This window comes from Haematobia irritans, chromosome 3 (genome assembly GCF_050003625.1).
Source record: "Haematobia irritans isolate KBUSLIRL chromosome 3, ASM5000362v1, whole genome shotgun sequence".
Taxonomy (NCBI): domain Eukaryota; kingdom Metazoa; phylum Arthropoda; class Insecta; order Diptera; family Muscidae; genus Haematobia; species Haematobia irritans.
In genome coordinates, this window is record NC_134399.1 from 145,946,198 (window position 1) to 145,971,474 (window position 25,277).

The window sequence follows — 25,277 nt, forward strand, 5'->3', positions numbered from 1 at the left end:
ACAAATATAAAATATACCGCCACCTTTTTCATTTCAATACTATGCCTTGTATTATATTTTCACCAGTTCATCATATTGAAGAATTTTATCTATATTTATAAAATTCAAAGTATGTTTGATTATTTCTTTGTTTGTTTGTATGTAAGCTGGGAAACGGCAGAACCGACTTGAAATTTTCAGAGAACGTAGAGGGTGCTCTTGTGGTGAAAATAAGGTACCTCAGTTTTTGAGATCTGGTCGAGGAAGGGGGCCTCTCCATTGCGCTACTTTTTGAAAATTGGACCTGAGTTCTCCGATTTACTTGACATTTTCAGGGAAGAGTAGGGGTTGCCTCTGGGCAACGATCCGCTACTTTATTTTTTTATATTTCGTCAAGGAGCAGACCTGCCCTTTGTCCGACTTATTTTGTAAGTGCAGCGAAAAAACTAAACTGGGGGAAGTTATGGAATTAATATGGACGTGGAATTAATATTTGGACGTGGAGGGGAGCCTGTCCTTGCCCGACTTTTGAAGGCCCCAATGACTTAAGTTCTCCGATTAACTTGGGCTCTAAAACGGATAAAGCCACTTAGTTGAAATTTTCAGAGAACGTAGAGGGTGACCATGCTGTAAAAAATAGCTACAATGCTAACTCTACTCCGTGTGCAAAATTTCAATAACATCGGAGTAAAAGATTGGCCACTGTGGTCATATGAATGTAAATCGGGCGAACGACATATATGGGAGCTATATCTAAATCTGAACCGATTTCAATAAAATTTGGCACACTTGACTACACTACTAATTTTACTCCTAGTGCAAAATTTCAACCAAATTGGGGTAAAACTCTGGCTACTGGGACCGTATTAGTCCATATCGGGCGAAAGATATATATGAGTGCTATATCTAAATCTGAACCTATTTCAATAAAATTTGGCACACTTGACTATAGTACTAATTGTTCTTCTTGTGCAAAATTTTAAGCAAATTAGGGTAAAACTCTGGCTTCTGGGGCCATATAAGTCCATATCGGGCGAAAGATATATATGGGAGCTATATCTAAATCTGAACCGATTTCTTCCAAAATTAATAGGGTTCTATTTTGAGCCAAAACACATACTTGTGCCAAATTTTAAGTCGATTGGACTAAAACTGCGACCTAGGTTAGGTTAGGTTAGGTTATGTGGCAGCCCGATGTATCAGGCTCACTTAGACTATTCAGTCCATTGTGATACCACAGTGGTGAACTTCTCTCTTATCACTGAGTGCTGCTCTATTCCATGTTAAGCTCAATGACAAGGGACCTTCTTTTTTATAGCCGAGCCCGAACGGCGTTCCACATTGCAGTGAAACCACTTAGAGAAGCTTTGAAACCCTCAGAAATGTCACCAGCATTACTGAGGTGGGATAATCCACCGCTGAAAAACTTTTTGGTTTTCGGTCGTAACAGGAATCGAACCCATGACCTTGTGTATGCAAGGCGGGCATGCTAACTATTGCACCACGGTGGCTCCCTGCGACTAGACTTTGATTACAAAAATGTGTTCAGAGACAGACGGACGTGTCCCACAGTGTGGCGCAGGGTATAAAAAGCAAACTCTGATCATTTCACCAAAGACCCTTTAAAGAAATACTTGGTTTGAAGTCCACAATAGTTTTTGAAGAAATGCGTAGGCAAGAACTTGAGATAGCCATTCCATGAATCCATACACACACACTCGCATGAGTGTAACGTATATACGATGTTTTTGTTTGTTTTATTTGTCGTAAAATGCATCTGTTGCTTTTACATACCTTCGAACTAATGGCTAACACGATACACTCAAGATATTTGGCATTAAACTAAAGTAATATTTTGTGGCATTGATTTAAGGAGTGTAGCAAGTAGAGGTCTGCACGAGACACGAAATTGTCGTGAATCACGAAAAATTTCGTGACTCACGCGTGAGTCGTGAGTCACGCTGTTGGCAACGGCGTGAGTGTGCGTGAGCGTGATTAAAAAACCAAAAGTCGTGCGTGAGCGTGAATCACGAAAATAATTTCTTCGTGATTGTGCGTGATTAACGAATTTCGGAAAAATACGCTCACGAAAAAAAATCCCGCTCACTGACATAAAACGTGTACGAGATGAATTCATTTACAATTTTAGTGACACCTGGGACGTTAAGAGTTTAATAACGCTCTCGATTTTAATCATGCTCATGTTTTCAAACATGTCGATAAGGTAAATTGGTCATAAAATTATTCGTGAGTCACCATATTTTTCGTTAGTCACGACATTTCGTGCGTGAATACAAGTTTACTTTTCGTGACTGTGCGTGAGCGTCAGTCCTACCAAACAATATCGTGCGTTAGTAAGATTTTCCCGTCGTGAGTGTGCGTGAGCGTGCGTGAGTAAAATATTACTCACGTGCACACCTCTAGTAGCAAGTGCAAGCATATTTCAAAGTATATCCTCTTTTCCGCTGCAAATCCCTATGATAATCACATTAACCAGGCAGAATCTTATGCACACTCCACCATGAGGAAAATGGAGCATTTTGTCGCAAAAATATTGTTTTCTCAGCAAACACCAACAGATACACGATTTGCAAGAAAATAACATTGTTGCCAGTTTATAGATTGGGTTCGTTTAGTGGCAGCTCGATATTTCAGGCTCACTTAGACTATTCAGTCCATTGTGATAGCATAGAGGTGAACTTTTCTCTTATCACTGAGTGCTGCCCGATTCTATGTTTAGCTAAATGACAAGCGACCTCCCTTTTATTGCCGAATCCGAACGGCATATTCCATTGCGGTGAAACCACATAGAAAAGCGTTGAAACATACAAAAATGTCACCAGCAATATTGAGAGGGGATAATCCACTGCTGAAATAATTTTTGGTGTTCGGTCGCAGCTGGGATTGAACCCATGACTCTTTGTAAGCAAGACCGACAGTTGCATTGCGGTGACTCCGTGAAAATTTTATATGCACCCCGTGAAAAAGTACCTTAATGCTCTTCAAACATTTTTGAGGTGATCATTTTCCTACACGCATTGTGTGTAAACCTTTGTCTAAGTCAAGTGAACTACAGATCAGTATTTGTTTGCCTTGTTTTTGTTTTTTTTCTCGAGTGTAAAGATCAGCTGCTGCTTGACTTGTTGGTGCATTGTATCTTGAATGACATCGTTTTCGTCATTAACGTTTTTTCAACGTTCATTCATTTTTTTCTTTGACATTTGCTATTTTTTCCGTCTTTTATTCCACTTAAATGCCGAAGCTATTTTTCGTCGACATTTCTTATGGGCACTTAAGTGTATTCGTGCATTCTGCACATATTGCATGATGGACATTGGGTTGAGAAAGGGGTGACACTGGACGAAGACCATAAAAATGTCAGTTGCATATGCTGGCAGGCATTAAAGACAAAAGGCAAAGAACAACGTTTCAGCACAATATGGGCAGGGTAGAGTATTTCGTATTTTGTATGTTGACCAGTTGTTTTAATGTAATGGCCTAAAGCTAGAATGTTGATAAAGTCCGGTGCATGAAGAAAACATAAAGAAAAAAAATTCAAAGAGTTACAAGAAACCCAAACCGGAATGATGATAATGTTGATGATACCACTAACGACAAAGTTGAAGGCTAAAACTTCGAATATTTGAGTTTGTTGGTTTGTGATGCATCTCTTTGAGTTATATGTGGTGGGAAGAGTTTTATGCAGTGATGTGAAGTCAAGCTTTGTCATTCATTATGAAATCGATTGAACTGCTGTTAGGGGACCACAAAAAGTTTGTATATGACAATATAAACATAACAGTATTTGTTTTGCATCAATAGAACTTTAAATATTCTATCAGATAAAAGATACCATAACTCTATTCACAAACAGTTTCATTAATATTGAAGAAATTTTCGAAATTAAAAAAATCAAGTTGACCATACTCTAATAAGATTTCTTTCATTTAAAAATACCCAGTTTTAAGTAGAATCTCTTAAATATAAGGACAAAATGACTTCATTGAAAAGTTGATCGATTTTTGGACAAGGAAAAAAACTTTATGTCAGAGAAATGCATCTGTATGCTAAGCAAAATTCGCATTTGTATTTGAAGAATATGAAACCATTGGCCTTACGACACTATTTTTTTTCAGTGTATGGTACGTCTATTTTTGTGTCCAAAACAGCACCAAATTTCGAATTTCAAAATCCGAAGCAAATTGCTGCTCTCCGTTTGGGATATACCAAAATATCATAAAACTTTTAAATTTTTTGTTAATAGACGTTTTGTTGATTTTAGTCCCTATTAAAAAATCGATTAGTCGCGATAAAAAAATATTGACCTAATATGAATGGTTATGAAACTTAGGATATGTAATTTACATAATAGTAAGGACAATTGTCGGTAAAATAAAGACATTTTTAATAAAACCAATTTCATAATCTTTGCTTAAAAAAAAAACATTTTTAAATGTAGAACCCAAATCTTTGAAGTTTTGTCTATTTTATTTGGAGAAATGCTCCTTAAATTTGCTGCGATTTCGTTTCAAGATTAAAAGCTTCAAATACAAGCTACAATATTTATTTTGAGGATTTCGGAAAGAAAACATTTTTTACTTGAATTCGATATATAATGACCTGGTACAGTTTTAATTACAATTGTGTATAAAGGTTTATGTTCCCATATGCCTATATTTAAATCTGTTCCGATTTGGACAGCACTTGGTTAGACTTTTACAAAACACAGACTTAAAATTAAAATAAAATAAATTTGAAGAAAATTTTACCAAAAAGCTACCAAACAAAACAGTTCTTATTTTGCAAAATTTTATTTCTATAGAATATTTTGTCAAAATTTTATTTCCAAAGAAAATTTTGTCAAAATTTTAGTTCTAAAGACAATTTTGTCAAAATTTTATACATACAAATCGATGATTTGAGTTTGGCAAAGGAAAAGAGATATGCTGGCAAATTTGTTTAGGCAGTAGCCGACTATCAAACCCTTTTTCGGGAGGTTCAAGTGTAGTTCACGTTGGGTTGAGTGAATTACCCGAATTTATTCTGATAATTGGTTGATAGTTTTGCTGCAAGTAGAGGATGCTGATGAGGAATGTGGTAATTCCGAAACAGCTGTACATCCAACCATCTTGCAGTCTATAGGGCTTTGCCCAAATAAATTTGACAAGCATACTTTTCCTCTGTTGGTTAAGCTACACTTGTAGTTTAGTCAATGCATGGCTTTAAGCTGAGATCAAAAAAAAAAAAAACAACAATAACGATTGAAGAGAAGCCAACAATAACAAACAAAACAAAATTTTATTTCTATAGAAAATTTTGCCAAAATTTTGTTCCCATGGAAAATATTTTCAAAATTTTATTTCTATAGAAAATTCTCTCGAAATTTTATTTCTATAGAAAATTTTGTCAAAATTTTATTTATATAAAAAAGTTTTACGAAAATGTATGTCTAAAGATATTTTTCTCAACATTTTATTCCTATAGAAAATTTTCTCAAGATTTTATTCCTATGGAATATTTTCTAAAAATTGTATTTATATAGAAAATTGTGTTCCCATGGAAAACATTTTCAAAACTTTATTTCTATAGAAAATTCTCTCGAAATTTTATTTCTATAGAAAATTTTGTCAAAACTTTATTTCTACAGAAAATTTTGCCAAAATTTCTCTCGAAATTTTATTTCTATAGAAAATTTTGTCAAAATTTTATTTCTACAGAAATTTTGTCAAAATTTTATTTCTACAAACAATTTTGTCAAGATTTTATTTCTACAGAAAATTTTGCCACAATTTCATTTCTATAGAAAATTCTATCAATATTTTATTTCTATAGAAAATTCTTTCTAAATTTTATTTCTATAGAAAATTTTGCAAAAAATTTTGTGTCCATGGAAAATATTGTCAAAATTTAAATTCTATAGAAAATTTTGTCAAAATTTTAGTTCTAAAGACAATTTTGTCAAAATTTTATTTCTATAGAAAATTTTGCCAAAATTTTGTTCCCATGGAAAATATTTTGAAAATTTTATTTCTATAGAAAATTCTCTCGAAATTTTATTTCTATAGAAAATTTTGTCAAAATTTTATTTATATAAAAAAGTTTCACGAAAATGTATGTCTTAAAATATTTTTCTCATCGTTTTATTCCTATAGAAAATTTTCTCAAGATTTTATTTTTATGGAATATTTTCTAAAAATTGTATTTATATAGAAAATTTTGTTCCCATGGAAAATATTTTCAAAATTTTATTTCTATAGAAAATTCTCTCGAAATTTTAATTCTATAGAAAATTTTGTCAAAAGTTTATTTCTACAGAAAATTTTGCCAAAATTTCTCTCGAAAATTCTCTCAAAATTTTATTTCTATAGAAAATTTTGTCAAAATTTTATTTCCACAGAAAATTTTGTCAAAATTTTATTTCTACAAACAATTTTGTCAAGATTTTATTTCTACAGAAAATTTTGCCAAAATGTTGTTTCCATGGAAATTTTGCCACAATTTAATTTCTATAGAAAATTCTTTCAATATTTTATTTCTATAGAAAATTCTTTCTAAATTTTATTTCTATAGAAAATTTGGCAAAAATTTTGTTTCCATGGAAAATTTTGCCACAATTTCATTTCTATACAAAATTCTTTAAAAATTTTATTTCTATAGAAAATTCTTTAAAAATTTTATTTCCATAGAAAATTCTTTAAAAATTTTATTTCTATAGAAAATTCTTTCGAAATTTTATTTCTATAGAAAATTTTGCAAAAAAATTTGTGTCCATGGAAAATATTGTCAAAATTTAAATTCTATAGAAAATTTTGTCAAAATTTTATTTCTATAGAAAATTTTGTCAAAATTTTATTTCTATAGAAAATTTTCTCAAAATTTTATTTCTATAGAAAATTTTGTCAAAACTTTATTTCTATAGAAATTTTTCTCATATTTTTTTTTTTTTTTGAGAAAATTTTCTCAAAAAATTAATTTCTATAGAAATGTTTCTCAAAATTTTATTTCTACAAACAATTTTGTCAAAATTTTATTTCTATAGAAAATTTTGTCAAAATTTTATTTCTATAGAAAATTTTGTCAAAATTTTATTTTTATAGAAATTTTTCTCATTTTTTTTTTTTTTTTGAGAAAATGTTCTCAATAAATTTATTTCTATAGAAAAATTTCTCAAGATTTTGTTTCTATGGAAAATTTTCTCAACATTTTATTTCTATGGAATATTTTCTAAAAATTGTATTTCTATAGAAAATTTTCTCAAAAAAATTTTTCCAAAGCAAACTTTCTCAAAATTTTATTTCTATAGAAAATTTGTCAAGTTCCTCTTTGGAATATTTTGCAAAATCTACCAAAATATCAAGAATTATAACAATCTATTAAACAATAAAAATCTACCATTTCCCAGCAAAAAAATTTGGAAGTTCTTCCAAAGGCACAACTTTAAAAGCACTTCCAGAAGATGCACTCCCAATGATGTTCTTCATTTTATCTACCCATGAAGTTCTTTTATTTCAATTTTTTATAACTTGGGTTTTTCATATTTTAATGGGTAATTTTAACTTCTTTGTTTCAAATAGGTTAAAAACAGAGCAAGAATTCATAAAAAGTTACAAATCATTTAAATTTTGCCAAAGCGGAATATGATATATATTGGCGCTTCGTCCAAATCTGTGCCGATTTCGACCAAATTTGGCACACATTTCTAAAATGCTAATTGTAGTCGCTAGGCAAAATTTCAAGTAACTCAGAGTGAAATTGATTTTGTTATTATTCCCGAGAACAAACGGTGTTGTACTTCATTTACTTAAAATATGAATTCGAATTTTGATTAGCATTGTAGACGCATTTCTCTGATATACATTTTTTTTTTTCTTGTCAAAAAGTCGATCAATGAAGTCGTTTTGTCCTTATTGTGAATCGACTTAAAACTGACTATTGGTACATGAAAGATTTTGGTTGAGTAAGGTCAACTTGGTTTTAATAATTCTGAAAATTTTGACAACGAAACAAAAAACGTGTTTAACAATAGGAGATTTTTTTCAACACTTTATTTTTAAGATTTTTATACCCTCCACCATAGGATGGGGGGTATATTAACTATGTCATTCCGTTTGTAACACATCGAAATATTGCTCTAAGACCCCATAAAGTATATATATTCTGGGTCGTGGTGAAGTTCTGAGTCGATCTGAGCATGTCCGTCCGTCCGTCCGTCCGTCTGTTGAAATCACGCTAACTTCCGAACGAAACAAGCTATCGACTTGAAACTTGGCACAAGTAGTTGTTATTGATGTAGGTCGGATGGTATTGCAAATGGGCCATATCGGTCCACTTTTTCGTATAGCCCCCATATAAACGGACCCCCAAATTTGGCTTGCGAGGCCTCTAAGAGAAGCAAATTTCATCCGATCCGGCTGAAATTTGGTACATGGTGTTAGCATGTGGTCTCTAACAACCATACAAATATTGGTCCATATCGGTCCATAATTATATATAGCACCCATATAAACCGATCCCCCGATTTGGCTTGCAGAGCCTCTAAGAGAAACAATTTTTATCCGATCCGGCTGAAATTTGGTACATGGTGTTAGCATATGGTCTCTAACAACCATGCAAAAATTGGTCCATATCGGTCCATAATTATATATAGCCCCCATATAAACCGATCCCCCGATTTGGCTTGCGAGGCCTCTAAGAGAATCAAATTTCATCCGATCCGGCTGAAATTTGGTACATGGTGTTAGTATATGGTCTCTAACAACCATGAAAAAATTGGTTCATATCGGTCTATAATTATATATAGCCCCCATATAAACCGATCCCCCGATTTGGCTTGCGGAGCCTCTAAGAGAAGCAAACTTCATCCGATCCGGCTGAAATTTGGTACATGGTGTTAGTATATGGTCTCAAACAACCATGCACAAATTGGTCCATATCGGTCCATAATTATATATAGCCCCCATATAAACCGATCCCCCGATTTGGCCTGCGGAGCCTCTAAGAGAAGCAATTTTCATCCGATCCGGCCGAAATTTGGTACATGGTGTTACTATATGGTCTCTAACAACCATGCAAAAATTGGTCCATATCGGTCCATAATTATATATAGCCCCCACATAAACCGATCACCAGATTTGACCTCCGGAGCCTCTTGAAAGACCAAAATTCATCTGATTCAGTTGAAATTTGGTACGTGATGTTAATATATGGCCTCAAACACCCATGCAAAAATTGGTCGATATCGGTCCATAATTATATATAGGCCCCATATAAACCGATCCCCATATTTGAGCTCCGGAGCACCTTGGAAGAGCAAAATTCTTCCCATTCGGTTGAAATTTGGTACGTGATGTTAGTATAAGGTATCCAACAACCATGCAGGAATTGGTTCCTATCAGTCCATAATAATATATAGCTCCCATATAAACCGATCCCCAGATTTGACCTCCGGTGCGTTTTGAAGAAGCAAAATTCATCCGATCTGGTTGAAATTTGGTACGTGGTGGTAGTATATGATATTTAACAACCATGTCAGTTGAAATTTGTGGATGACAGTCTTTCGTAGAAGTTTCTACGCAATCCATGGTGGAGGGTACATAAGATTCGGGCTGGCCTGGAATATACTTGTTTTACTTGAAACTTGCACGCACAGAAAACCCATGTTTGGACATGGTTGCCGCATCCATTTAATGCTTATCTAGAGCATGTAATTGCCGCGAAAACCATGTATTTTGTCTTTGTAAAAATAGTTTTCGAGCGGAGAAAAATGTATGGTGGCAATAAGCATTTGAATGGTTCTCAAATACCACAAACATGTTCTATCATTTAAACGATAGAATTTGAGACCATTACATGGTCGGGAAAATCATATTACAGGGAAAAAAGTATTTTTATAGTTTAAGTATAGACATGTCTAGAACCATTACATAGCCATAAAGACCATTTACATTTTTTTCGTGACCATTTAATTGTTTAACTTTTTTGCAGCGAAAAGAATTTTATAAAAACATTGAGCAGGTACACACGATTTTCATTTTACGCGTCAGTCGTGTGTTGATTGTTTCTTGGAATGGACGGAGAATACGGATTTACTGTGTTTTGTGTTAATTTATTTATTCAGAAGTGGCACGTGGTTTTATGTGAACACAAAAAGGAAAAGAGTAATTGAAATGTAAATGTACCTGTTTTTTTGTTCTGCATTTTGCTATATGGATCATTTATTTTTATTTGCAGTTACATGATGTCTGCGTTTGTACATTTGATGGGCACGATCTAAATATGAAATAATGACTTATTGTTGAAATTGAAATAAAATAGAGTGTGTAAAAATATATGATGTTTGCTTGAAAGGCATTATAAATACAAATAAACAATGAATTAGTTTATAAATAAATAAAAACAACAAAATAAAGTTAATTTTGTGTTTTCTTTTCTCAAGTGGCGTCCTTTTTTCGACGAAGGAAAAAGTTTTTTCATAAAGATCAAAACATTTTAGGTTGTGACCATGTTCTTTTAACTAGGAGAAAAAAATTTTTAATGAATACCATAACATTTTAAATAGTGACCATTGTCTTTTCATTCAAACAAAATTCATTTTATCAATATAATAACATTTTAGATGAGGACAATTATATTTTTCTTAGAACCATGTTCACTGAGCCAACATGGTTGCAGTTTAAAATGTTACATGGTCTCCGCAAAAATAGCTCCTATCATATTATTTTGCTCTTCGAATATGATTGTGGCAAACATGTTTCTTCTCTGCGTGTGTAGTCGAGGCTGAATTTGGATTTTAAAAAACGAATAAATTTAACTTTTTCCCCCTGGAATCGGGCACCCAAAACTTAAATTTAAAAGAGAATTGTTTAAGGACATTGTTACTTCAATTCTCCACTTCTTTGGCTCGGAATCCAAAATCATTAGTGTAAAGACAAACTCTTTGGAACAGGGCATGCAAAAGGATCTCCCACTTCCGTCAGTTAGAAGGCATAATTTTCATAGGTCTTCTTCATAGAAATTTGGAACATGTACCTGTGCAATTCTAAGACTATCAACAATCCCCCCAATCTGTAAATAACTAAACAATCCAATTTATTTTAAAGGATATATTGAATTCCTACTCAGTGCCATTGTTAGTTGTTCTGCATAATACATCTCTTTTGTGAGGATAATATCGTTAGTCGATTAACTCATCCCTATTATTATTATTATTTGTGGTATTAATTTCTTCCTCGTTTCATCAATGCTATGTATTATTTAAAGTTTTATTTTTAACAAATTATTTTTTAAATGTCTCATATTATTTGCTCCTTACCATCTCAGTTTGCATTGACTAGTTCAACCTTTTGTTGTACGGCACCTTCTTGGCCATTGAAAAAACACAAAAGACTACCAGGCAACCTTCCAAGAAGAAAAGCTTCTTACTTTCTTTTTGGGTTTGGGGACCAACAACAACAACAACAATAAAACCCATGTTTAAGAAAATAAATGTTTTTGTGTTCTCGTCGACGGCAAAGGAAACAATAGTGATCAACAAAGCCAAAGGAACCACCATTCCTATGGCTCGGCTTGGTGGCAGCTGCAGCTGCAGCAACTCAAAACTCAAGTATCTTTGTAGTTTTTCCACAAAAGCCTTTCACAAAATTCTTTTGGTGTATATTTGAAATCACAAAAAGAGAACAAACTAAAGCATCAGCATATCAGAACATATAGGCATGACCACCAGATGAAGCCAAATCTTGCCGCAATATTTGTCTCGTACATCGAGATTTTTGTGCCTAAAAGTGAAATCAAATTATCGGCAAACCATTCATACATTGCCATTATATTTTTCAGTTTTACGGTCTTTTCCCCGCTAACTTGGGGGGGAGCTTCCAGTTGAATGAGCATGTTTGTTTTTGTGGCCTAAAAACAAAAGATGTTCACAATTATGAAACAAAGCCAAAGATTTTCTCTCTTTTCGGAAACAGTCTTGTTTAGGCCCCTCCCTGGCCAAAGCAAATCAAATTTTCCACGTATTGTTCAAAATCATTGACATGAGAAAGCATAGAAGCTCCAGCAACCATCAGGTTAAGGTCTTAATTTGTATTGAGATATCGAAACAAAAGGAAATGCAATTAACAGTCAATGTTTTGTTTGGAACATTTGAATGAAAATTAGCCTGTTGTGAAATCTTGTAATTATGTTCATTCATTTTAAACTAAAACTAAAGGAAATTTAATAATGTGGTGAAGAAAATTTTCATAATACGAGCCGTGCTTGTAGTAGTAGTAGTAGTAGTATTCTTTATTTATGAAAATGTAACAGTTAACAAACTATTGATTTTAAACAATTAAATACATATCGTTTTTGGACTTATGTGTTTTTTCAAGCTAAAAAAGAATATATATATATATATATACGGCTCTGACAAGTGTGTCGTCGGCCGTTACCAATTCATTTGCAATAAAACATTATAGTATATGTTTTTACCAAATTAAAGTTACATACATTATTAATAAAACTCATTAATTATAGCTGCTCTGTACTTCATTGCTAGTTTTAAGTAGATTAAAAGATCTTTCCAGCCGTTTGCTTCTTGTCCATTTAATATATTAAGAATTTCATTTTGGGATAATAGATCTGTCCCGAATATTTGCCGTCTAATCTCTACAAAGATTGGACATCTCCCAAGGAAGTGTTGTATGGATTCCGTTTCCCGAAGATTGCAAATCGTACATAGTTTTATCTCTTCATTTGATGTGAACTTGTTGCCATTTAAGTAAAGCATATCAGCTCGTGCTCTCATTATCAATGTTATTTCTTTCTGATTGTAAGATCCGTTTAAGTATGAACTTCCCTTGCTAAAATCAAGGAATCTGTAAATTCTTGTACTACTTCCCATTGCGTTCTCAATTTTATTCAATCTATTAACCCAGCTATGCGTGTGGACCAGTCTGGAACAAATGTGGCGCCACATCAAGTTGGTTGTATTAAGTTCTAGGTTTCCTTCCCCAAGATGTGATAACAGTTCATTTATCGTTTTTGCCCATGATAAATTCTTCTGCAAAAGGATTTTACTGAAGAAATTCGGTAATCTATCTGCCTTGTATTCAAACAATGTTCTGTAAATGTATTGCAGATGGAGTTGAAGTGTGTACATGTGAGCATCTTCAATATTTGTTTCAAGATCTATTACATAGTTTGGTGTATTTTCTGGGAGTTTAAGTACACGTTTTATGAAAAATCGCTGCAATTTATCGACTTCCTCGAAATGTGTATAACCCCAGACCTGTGCAGAATATGCTTGAATTGATCTGCAGACTGCAAGGTAGATTTCCCATTTCATTTGCAAATCAATACTATCTATTTTTAAAAAGTTCTTCCATGTGGAGTTTATTGCGCTTTTTGACTGGCTAGTGCGGTTATCAACGTGACTCTGAAAGCTTAGCCTTGACGTGAGTACCACTCCGAGGTATACGTATGATTTTACAATCTCAATTTCCTGTCCATTGAAATACCACTTTTCTTGGTTTGATAGTCGTCCCCCATTTCTGAAAATCATAATTTTGGATTGGTCGGTATTGACTTCCATGTTCCACATTGTACAGTATTCTTCAAGTTTTAGGATCATGTTTTGCAACTTTTGTATCTCATCGGCCATGATAACAATGTCGTCTGCATACATTAAAATTCGAATATTTTTACCTCCTACGAATATCCCATCCTCCAAATATTCGTGTAGGTCATTTATATACAAGGCGAAGAGTAAAGGTGACAAAGACATCCTTGCTTGACGCCCGAGTTTGTGTCGAAATATGTAGATAACTCCTCCCCATTCCAGACGGCAGATCTTGTGTATTGATATATGCTTTCTATCATTCTGACAAATTTATATGAGATACCCAATGAGTAGAGTTTGTATATGAGTGCTTTCCTCGACAAAAAATGCGTATAGCTTTTTCTTCTCTGCTAGTTTTATAGCTGCTATGGCGGTCAAATTATATATATTGTCTACCGTTGAATAGAATTTTCTGAACCCCGCCTGGTATTCTACCATAACTCTATTTTCCTCCACCCAGTTGATTAGTCTATTGTTCAATATTCCCATGAAGATTTTGGCTGCAGCATTCATAAAAGATATCGCCCTGTAGTTTGCAGGATCATCGACATTTCCCTTTTTATGAATTGGAAATATTGTTGTCTTTACCATAGATTCCTCTACATAATTCCTTCTATATGTACTCGTATATACCTTGGATAGTTGTAGTAAGAACTCATCTGTAGCGTTTATATAAAATTCATAAGGTACTCTATCCTCTCCAGGGGCCTTATTGAGCTTGACTTTTGACAGCATGTCCTTGACTTCTTCTAGTTCTATATCTCTATCCAACTGGTCGTTATGGATCATAACAGGGGCATAATGAAAATCTGAGGAAGCTTTTGCAGGGTTTAACAATTTAATGAAATGGTCTCTAAACAATTCCGCGGTTATTGCTTTACCAACTCGAAATTCTTGGTTGTTAATTTCTTTTACTAACTTCCACCATTCTTTTGTGTTGCTGATACTATTTATCTTTTGGTTTAGATATGCGAGGTATTTCTTCTTAGCAGATTGACATATTTCCTTGTATTGACTCCTGTACTTCAGATAAGTTTCTTTACATTTTTCATTTTTAGTTGTTCGATATTTATTTAAAGACTTGAATACCTTTTTTCGAGCCCAGTGGCATTTTGTATCGAACCATTTGTGTTTGGGAGAGAATCCTGGAATATATGATGACTCCGTAGAAGACACTATAATATCTGTAAGCTCTTTTATTTCAGTATATTCATTTTGCTTTGAGAGGTTTATATTTAAGAGTCTCTGGTAATCAGATTTATTAGATGTTTTCCAAGAGAGTTTCGGCAACAGACTAAGTTTGTTGTATTTTTCATTATTTCCAATCTTTATTTCCAATATTACAGGCAAGTGGTCTGACCATATTTGTTCATCTACCTTAAACGACTGTACTAAGTCCAACAACTCTAGCGATGCTGCACAGATATCATTTACGGAAGAGCCTATTGTACTGATATATGTGAATTGTCCATCTTCATCGCCATTTGTCTGTCCATTTAAAATTCTAAGATTGAAATTATTACAGAAATCCATATATTTTTTCCCTCTAACATTAACTTCCTTATCCATAGATTTCCTTTCTTTAGTGCAAGCGGACCAACTATCTTCACATATTGGTGCAAAGCACTGCTGTAATTCTCCCAGTCTGACATTCACATCTCCCACCAGTACGGCATTATCGACTTCGAATTCACACATATTTTTGTTTAGGGTCGAAAATTCATTGTCCCAATCCGCACTTCGAATGTAAAGAGGTACAATTGCCAGTTCTTGTCTACCACAATACAAGTTAATTATCAACAATGTATCCATTTCATTGAATTCATACTTAATATCTCTTTCCTTTACTTTTTTATTTACTGCCACCATGATTCCACCAGATGCGCTTCCAAATTGACTAACCTTCTTTGCGTAAATCCATGATATATCAAAACCCTGTATATATTTCTCAACTCTAGAGTGTTTTCCTTCTATTATATGTGTTTCTATTAATATGATTATATCAAAGCTCATTATGTATTGGAAAAAATTAGGGTACAAAAATTTATTTTCAAGCCCATTTACATTATATGATATGATTCTTAAAGGTTTTAGATTGATTTCTTCGTTAGATGGACTAAAGTATTTTAAAAGTTTTTTGAATTTACTTTCTCAATAATTGTATTTAAAATCTCTGTTTGAATTTCTCCACCGTATAACAGCCTCAAAACCGTTTCAGCTTTTTCTTTGCCACAAACTAATTCGTTTTGGGAATTCCAAGTGAACCATTTATCATTGATTTTCAACCTGTCATCCCTAACCATTATCTTCAGTTTTTTACATTCATTCCATATTAGTTTTTTGATGGACAGATTATTTATTTTGTTACGCTGACGCCTTGGGTTTAAGTCTCGGCTTATTGATATTTTGGATCCTGCTAAATTTCCGGTAGATCCTAGAATACGGGACACCGTTGTGTCTGAATCGAACTCTGCAATCACTGTACAGGTTTCATCCGATTTTGATAGCACCCGCGCTGAGACCATGTGGGCAATCACCTTTAATGTCTCCGAACAAATTTTTTTCACAGACTCCTCTGCGCTTTTCTCAAAGTAAATCCCTTTAAATATTAGTTTAGTGCTTTTGATTTGATTTTCAAGCCATTTTATTTCATCTTCAGATTGTTTATGATTGCTTCTAAGTAAGTGAAGTTCTTCTTTCAACTTTTTATTTTCTTCTCGAAGTTCTTCCAATTCAGCAGTAGTTGAAGCTATGCCAGCTTTTACTTCCTCTATATCTGCCTTAGTAGGCAGGGCTTCTAGCTTTTCTTCCAACAAACTGTTCATCGTAGCCTTCATTAGATTCATCAACTCCGCCACTTCCATATTGCCAACAGGTTTCTTCGCCATTTTTTCAAAATCTGGAGAAGTTTCTACCAACTTTCGTTTTGATTGCTGGGATACAGGCGTAACGGACATATTTTGTATTTATGAGGGGATAAATTACTGCTGGCAACACCAACAGCACGACGATCGTTTCCAACGTATCGTACGTAACGTATTCTTACAGTAATCAGTTTATTTGTTTCGTTGGCAACACTTGTCAACTAATATGTCAATTTTGTTTTGTTTACCTTTTTATAGATTGAATCGGGTAACATTGAGTGATTTTGTAGATTTCCAACGAGAATTATTATTTTATGTTATAAATGACGCCAAAATTATAAATATTGTTATCAAAATAACTCGAAAATTCTGCCGCGCACACTCTGTACTCCTTTTGCCTCTCCAGTATGTACCACGGACTATATTTGCCGTGCTTGTATGTATAGAGTATCAAAAACTTAAAATCTATCCCGCTGCGCTTAACATTTCAATTATATTGATTTAAATAAATTGCATTTCATTGCATTGCATATTGTTTTGTTTAATCTGGTATCATACCTCTGTCACTTTTAGTTCATTTTAGTCACTAAAACAAACCCTGCTGTGATTTGTTAGATAAAGAAATTAACCAAAAATCTCTACTTTATTGGAGAAAAAAACAATATTGAAATAATATCAAAACTTGTATAAAAGTCCATTTTGGGATACTAAATTTGAAACATATTGAGGATATACTTTTAAAATAAAAATATTTTAATTAGAATTAAACTTACACTGAAAAAATAGTGAACCCGCCACTAAGAAAACTTTTGATTAATTTTAGAAAATTTGGAATATTTTTAGAAATTGTTAACTAAACAGTATTACAAGCGCTGGCCTCGCGCCGATATCACAAAAATAAGTAAATATTTTTTGAAAATTCAAGAAAATTTATTAGACATAAATAATTTTTTTTTTCACTTTTTAAAGAAAATTTTGTTGCTTGAAGGAAAAAACTGGAGTTCAAAATTGCAAGAATGTCTTTGATGGACGCTTTTGTAGTAAAATTTACAAATTTGAAAAAATAAAAAGTATATACGACCGTAAGTTTGGCCAGGCCGAATCTTATGTACCTCCCACCATGGATTGCGTAGAAACTTCTACTACAAATAAATTATTTGGATTGCGGCCGATGGCAAGGCATCTTAAAACTTCTTAACATCATCTTTTAATTATAAGTTAGTCCATGCGGGATATATAGTAAACAAAAGAAAGGTCGATTAAATACGTATATATTTAGTTCTTTACCGGTATATATAGGGAAGAAATAATTACGAACCGATATGAACTTTTGTGCGGTAATTATAGAGCCTGAATTGAAATATGGGGGTCGCTTTATATGTGGGCTATATTAGAGGTGTGCGCGTGACTGAAATTTCACTCACACTCACGCACGTTCACGAATCAAAATATTTATTCACGCACGATACGTGTGGTAGCCAATCCCACTCACGCACATTCACAAAATGAAAACCAGTACTCACGCACGCTCACGCACGAACTACTTTTTAAGACTCACACTTACGCACGATTCACGTGATTCACGACAAATTCATGGGACTCACTATATTTTCCAAACGGAAATCAGCAAAGGCAACAAAATTCAAAAATATAATATAGTTCGAGAGCTAAATTAATTTCAGTTTACATACAAGTATGAATTAAATATTGATTTTTTTCGTGAGCGTGATTTTGCAGAAATTTTATTCACGCACACTCACGAACCGATTTTATTTCTCACGCACGACATATTCATTTTAGTCCCATTCACGCACATTCACGAGAGTTCCTTCAAATTTGGTTCACGACTCACGTGATTCACGCGTGAATCACGCGTGTCACGAAAATTTCGTGTCACGCGCACACCTCTAGGCTATATACAATTATGGACACGAGTCTAAAAAAAATTACAGGAGCCACCGTGGTGCAATGGTTAGCATGCCCGCCTTGCATACACAGGGTCGTGGGTTCGATTCCTGCTTCGACCGAACACCAAAAATTTTTTCAGCGGTGGATTGTCCCACCTCAGTAATGCTGGTAGTATTAATGCTCGGCTATAAAAAGGAGGTCCCTTGTCATTGAGCTTAACATGGAATCGGGCAGCACTCAGTGATAAGAGAGAAGTTCACCAATGTGGTATCACAATGGACTGAATAGTCTAAGTGAGCGTGATACATCGGACTGCCACCTAACCTAATCTAACCTAACCTAACCTAACCTAACCTAACCTAACCTAACCTAACCTAACCTAACCTAAGTTAGTCCATGCGGGATATATAGTAGACAAAAGAAAGCTCGATTAAATATGTATATATTCAGTTCTTGACCGGTATATATATATAGGTAGGAAATAATTACGAACCTATATGAACTTTTGTGCTGTAATTATAGAGCTAGAATTGAGTCTACCAAAAATGGCAGATTTTTTAATGTTTGGTAGATTGGTAGAATTCTTGATGTTTTTGCAAAATATTCCTCTCCAACTATGAAATGCTTCATTGAATTAACATTTTTGACAAAAGTTTCTACAGAAATAAAATTCTGACAAAATTTTCTATAGAATGAAAATGTTGAACAAATTTTCTATAGAAAAAAAAAATTTACAAAATTCTCTAGAACTATAAAATTTTTGGGGGCTATATATAACACAGATCGTTACGGACCAATTTTGGCATGGTTGTTATCGGCCATACACTAGCGAAATGTGCCAAATTTCAATCGGATCGGATGAATTTTGCTCCTCCAAGAGGCTCCACAAGCCAAATCTGGGGATCGGTTTATATGGGGGCTATATATAATTATGGACCGATGTGGACCAATTTTTGTATGGTTGTTAGAGACCACATACTAACACCACGTACCAAATTTCAACCGAATCGGATGAAATTTGCTTCTCTTTGAAGCATGCTTCTCTATGAACCGATGTGGATCGATTTTTGCATGGTTATTAGAGACTATATACCCAACACCATGTTCCAAATTTTAGCCGGACCGGATGAAATTTGCTTCTCTTAAAGGCTCCACAAGCCAAATCTGGGGATCGGTTTATATGGGGGCTATATATAATTATGGACCGATGTGGACCAATTTTTGCATGGTTGTTAGAGACCATATGGTTAGGTTAAGTTATGTGGCAGCCCGATGTATCAGGCTCACTTAGACTATTCAGTCCATTGTGATACCACAGTGGTGAACTTCTCTCTTGTCACTGAGTGCTGCCCGATTCCATGTTAAGCTCAATGACAAGGGACCTCCTTTTTATAGCCGAGTCCGAACGGCGTTCCACATTCCAAGGAAACCACTTAGAGAAGCTTTGAAACCCTCAGAAATATCACCAGCATTACTGAGGTGGGATAATCCACCGCTTAAAAACCTTTTGGTGTTCGGTCGTAGCAGGAGTCGAACGCACGACCTTGTGATTGCAAGGCGGACATGCTAACCATTGCACCACGGTGGCTCCCATAGATACCACACTGAAAAAAAATACTGACCTAATATGGAAGATTATGCAACTTAAATTTTAGGACTTGAAATTCACGCAATGCTAAGGACAAAATTCTTTAAAATAATGACATTTTACTTAAAAGAAAGATTATAATCCTTGCTTCAAAATTTTTTTTTCATTAAATTTAGGACACAAATCTTGGAATTTTGCATCCCTCTGTTGAAGTTGTAGATCTTTGAAGTTAGTCAAATGTTTCTTAAAATAAAGAAAAACATTTTAAATTTAAAGAAATCGTATTTAACTCAACTGACATATTGAATTTTTAAATTTAAGATAAAAACGCTTCAAATATAGGCTGAGACTTAATTTAAGGATTTGCATCTTTGGTTTAAAGTTTTTTTAAGCATTAAGAAAACAGTTTATACTTTGAAGTACTTGGCATAATTTGGATTTTGAAACTGGAATTTGTTTGTACATGAATACCTTTATTAATATATCGCAAACAGAGAATAAAAATTCGATGAATGAGATCAGTATCCAATTTTAATTTTTATCGATCCTAGATTTAAAGCCAGGGAGATCCCTAAAAAATGTCTTTATTTTAAAGAAGCCGCATCTTTGGCTCGGAATCAATACCAAAATCTTTAAAGGAAGGTCAAAATCTTTGGATCCAAGTAAACTTTTTTTTTTTTTGAGTGCATATATCAACATCATGTACCAAATTTCAGCCGGATCGGATGGAATTTGCTTCTCTTTGAGGCTCCGCAAGCCAAATCTGGGGATCGGTTTATATGGGGGCTATATATAATTATGGACCGATGTGGACCAATTTTTGCATGGTTCTTAGAGACCGAATACCAACATCATGTACCAAATTTCAGCCAGATCGGATGAAATTTGCTTTTCTTAGAGGATCCGCAAGCCATATCTGGGGGTCCGTTTATATGGGGGCTATACGTAAAAGTGGAGCGATATGGTCCATTTGCAATACCATCCGACCTACATCAATAACAACTACTTGTGCCAAATTTCAAGTCGATAGCTTTTTTCGTACGGAAGTTAGCGTGATTTCAACAGACGGACGGACATGCTTAGATCGACTCAGAAATTCACAACGACCCAGAATATATATAACAGGTTGGCTGATAAGTCCCCGGTCTAACAAAGAAAAACACATTTTTTTTTGTCAAAATTCGTTTTTATTATTCAACATATTTCCCTTCAAGAGCGATATAACGATTATAACGACCTTCCAATTTTTTGATACCATTTTGGTAGCACTCCTTCGGTTTTGCCTCAAAATAGGCCTCAGTTTTGGCGATCACCTCTTCATTGCAGCCAAATTTTTTCCCTGCGAGCATCCTTTTGAGGTCTGAGAACAAGAAAAAGTCGCTGGGGCCAGATCTGGAAAACACGGTGGGTGGGGAAGCAATCCGAAGCCCAATTCATGAATTTTTGCCATCGTTCTAAATGAAAATTGGCACGGTGCGCTGTCTTGGTGGAACAACACTTTTTTCTTCTTCATATGGGGCCGTTTTGTCGCGATTTCGACCTTCAAACGCTCCAATAACGCCATATAATAGTCACTGTTGATGGTTTTTCCCTTCTCAAGATAATCCATAAAAATTATTCCATGCGCATCCCAAAACACAGAGGCCATTACTTTGCCAGAGGACTTTTGAGTCTTTCCACGCTTCGGAGACGGTTCGATTGTACTCAAGAGTGTAGTGATGGAGCCATGTTTCATCCATTGTCACATATCGACGGAAAAACTCGGGTGTATTACGAGTTAACAGCTGCAAACACCGCTCAGAATCATCAACACGTTGTTGTTTTTGGTCAAATATGAGCTCGCGCGGCACCCAGTTTGCACAGAGCTTCCGCATATCCAAATATTGATGAATGATATAACAAACACGTTGCTTTGATATCTTTAAAGCCTCTGCTATCTCGATCAACTTCATTTTACGGTCATTCAAAATCATTTTGTGTATTTTTTTGATGTTTTCGTCGGTAACCACCTCTTTCGGGCGTCAACTGCGTTCATCGTCCTTCGTGCTCATTTCACCACGCTTGAATTTTGCATACCAATCAATTATTGTTGATTTCCCTGGGGCAGAGTCCGGAAATTCATTATCGAGCCAAGTTTTTGCTTCCACCGTATTTTTCGTCTTCAGAAAACAGTATTTTATCTAAATTCCTTTTTTTCCATTTTTTTCACAATAACAAAAGTTGCTTCAGAAAAGACGTTCTATCTCACAAACTAATTGACTTACAGACGTCAAATTTTGACACAAATCATTTGAAGGTTGGTACTATATAAAAATAATATGCATTTAATACTAGCGACGCCATCTATGTGTCAGACCAGGGACTTATCAGCCAACCTGTTACTTTATGGGGTCTAATACCAATATTTCGATATGTTACAAACGGAATGACAAAGTTAATATTATTTTCCATAATTTTGTGTAAATTGTAAATTTGTAATTTTTCCATAATATTTTGTAAATTAAATACCCTAAGTTAAATTTACATAATCTTGTATATTAAATTAATATTTGTTTTTCATAGCAAACAAGCTGGCAGTATGGCAAAGTACATAAAAATAATACTTGGAGAATTTGCAAGTTTCTCAATAATACCATCAGCATTGTTGAAGGAATAAACCATTGATGATAACTTGGTTTCATCATTGGCATAGTTGTTTAATGTCAGCTTTCTAAAGTAATAAATAGTCCATGCTGTAGCAAGAGCAGTTAAATACTGTTTTGCATCGCCGCCCACAATTGTTAATGGGCTTACTTTTCTGTTAAATCTCCAAACATATTTATTAGAGAGAAAATGAGCAATCACACTAACCTATGAAATATTCAAATTAGTTTTTTGCTGCATTGTTTTTCTTTATTTTTAAATTAAATATCACGGTACCAAGCCCTCACATTTGGGAAAGTAACAAATACCAACTAAATTCCCCAAATGTGAAAATGTCAGCAAAAACTTGAAGAAGAAAAAAACCCTCTCTTAAATACTCGAACACCATGATAAAGATCCAACCTCACCTACATCATCGTGATGGTCTTTAGTCTCGTCCCCACTAGCAACGCAACCTACAACGGCAGCAACATCCTCACTATGATTCATGATATCTGCATAAGATGATGTTAATTTCATTGGGATTTTTGTTTTATTTTTCATCAGTCCTAGGACATCAGTTGTAGATGCAATGAAACCTCCCAACAAACAACAATGAAAGTACAACGACTAAGTTGACTTTACTTGCAACTTGACTCAAGCCATACACTATGTGGTCCAATATGTTTTAGTTTACACAAAAGATTTCATCAGTTTTTCCTAGAATTTTATCTCTAAAGGTACATCTTCAGTGTCTCTATCTTCAGGCAGCATCGTCTATTTGTCTGTCCATCCTATTCAGCATGTATCATGTGATGAACTTTACTGAGTTGAGTTGAGAAGCTCCCTTTTGCATTCGGATTCGATTGCTGCTTAATATTTCTTATTGTTTGTCTGAGCAGAATGTGGATGCAATAAATGATTTGGAAAATGTTAAATTTAATAGTGGGAGATTTGTTTTCTTATGGCAAGCAGACTTACAATCGTATAGTTGATTCTCTTAATTGAATGGGATGTACACTAAAATATGTAATGGACGACTTAAATCAAGGTAGATGTATATACTATTTTCCCTAATATATCTATAGTATTAACAGTACTAAACCTTAATCGGAACTAGTTGGCCAAAATAGTAAGATCAACTTTACGTCTAATTGACTTTTTTCAAAACACCAAAAAAAACTCGTAATGCCTAAAAAATTTACTTTAAAAAATTTGCTTAGATTTAAACATTTCGACCATAAGCCATAGAAATTGGTCCATATCGGCCCTCAAAAATATAGCATTTTCATTTCAAATGAAAAATTTTTCAAATCAAATGAATTTTTCAAAGCAAATGTTACAATAACCCATTGTGAATTTTCGATTGGATGAAATTCCCTACGACAATACTAGACAACGATTGGTGATAGTGATTTGATTTTAATTATGAATAACTTTTACGTACATTAAATTACAAAGAGTTTGTATTTTGAAAGGCGTTAATTCCTAAAATAAATCTCAAATAAGAAATAATTTTAGCAGTGTTTAAGTGTATACGTGAGTAAGTAACACATAATTCTTCAACGAAATTTTAAGAGGTTTATTTTTGCTTTCAGCAATATACCACTATAATCAGAAATAATTATAACTTCATTCATTTTTTGATTTTGGACATTTATTTGATTAGAAAAACGGTTCATTTAATTTGAAAAACGGTTCATGCGATTACAAAAAGGTTTCATTTGAAGTGAAAATACTACATACAACCCCCCATGTAACCGGTCCCAAGATTTGTCTTACAGAGCCGCTTAGAAGAGCAAATTTCATCCAATCCGGTTAAAATTTTAAACGCACTAATAATCGCCAAAAAAAAATGGTTCATAATTATATGAGACCGCTTAGAGGTTAGGCAAGGTATAATGACAGCCCGATATTTCAGACTCATTTAGACTATTCAGTCCATTGTGATACCATAGTGGTAAACTTCTCTCTTATTACTCAGTTCCGCCTGATTTTATGTTAAGCTCAATGACAAGGGACCTCCTTTTTATAGCCGAGTCCGAATGGCGTTCCACATTGCGGTGAAACCACTTAGAGAAGCTTTGAAACACTCAGAAATATCATCGTGGCTCCCGAGCCCTCATAGAAACCTACTGCCCAAAATTTGACTTCCCAGCAAAACAAAAAAAGAAATTGGAAGCTCTCCGAATGTCATTACTTTTAATAGGCTTACTCAGTACCAAACTTTTAATTGGTTTCTTAAAATTTCAAGTTTTCCGATCAGTTAGACTGCGTTTTCACAAGATATTTAAACCCAAAAGAGAAAAAGTAGCCCTAATTTTATCTCAATCAATTTTTAGTTAAATTTTCTTGGGGCTCTTATTTATTACGAAGCGCCGCACTGTTTTATTGGGATTTTGGGATCACTTTCCTAGGGCCTATTTTAATACCTCCCTTTTAATGTACATCCAAATATGCTCTTCTAGTGATCGACATAATTTTACAATAAATTAAAATTTACCTAAATCTATTGTGTAAGAAACACAGGGAGGACTGTTTTATTTGGATTTTAGGCTCATTTTCCTAGGGCCTATTTTAATACCTCCCTTTTAATGTACATCCAAATATGCTCTTCTAGTGATGGACATAATTTTACAATAAATTAAAATTTACCAAAATTTATTGTGTAAAAAACACAGGGAGGATAAATTATATAATGACAACATTTCTCGATAGA

General features: G+C 34.0%; 2 protein-coding genes across 2 annotated transcripts in view; both read right to left on the reverse strand.

Annotated features, from left to right (window-relative positions):
- RhoU overlaps positions 1-25,277 on the reverse strand; it is a 453,815-nt gene that overhangs the window by 199,060 nt on the left and 229,478 nt on the right.
- LOC142231236 (uncharacterized) lies at positions 12,470-13,741 on the reverse strand. Its single transcript, XM_075301854.1, has one exon. The coding sequence runs from the start codon at positions 13,739-13,741 to the stop codon at positions 12,470-12,472; it is 1,272 nt and encodes a 423-aa protein (XP_075157969.1).

What these genes read in the sequence shown, in the direction of transcription:
- LOC142231236 (XM_075301854.1), bottom strand. Translation starts at nt 13,741, where the DNA reads ATGTCTTTGTCACCTTTACTCTTCGCCTTGTATATAAATGACCTACAC.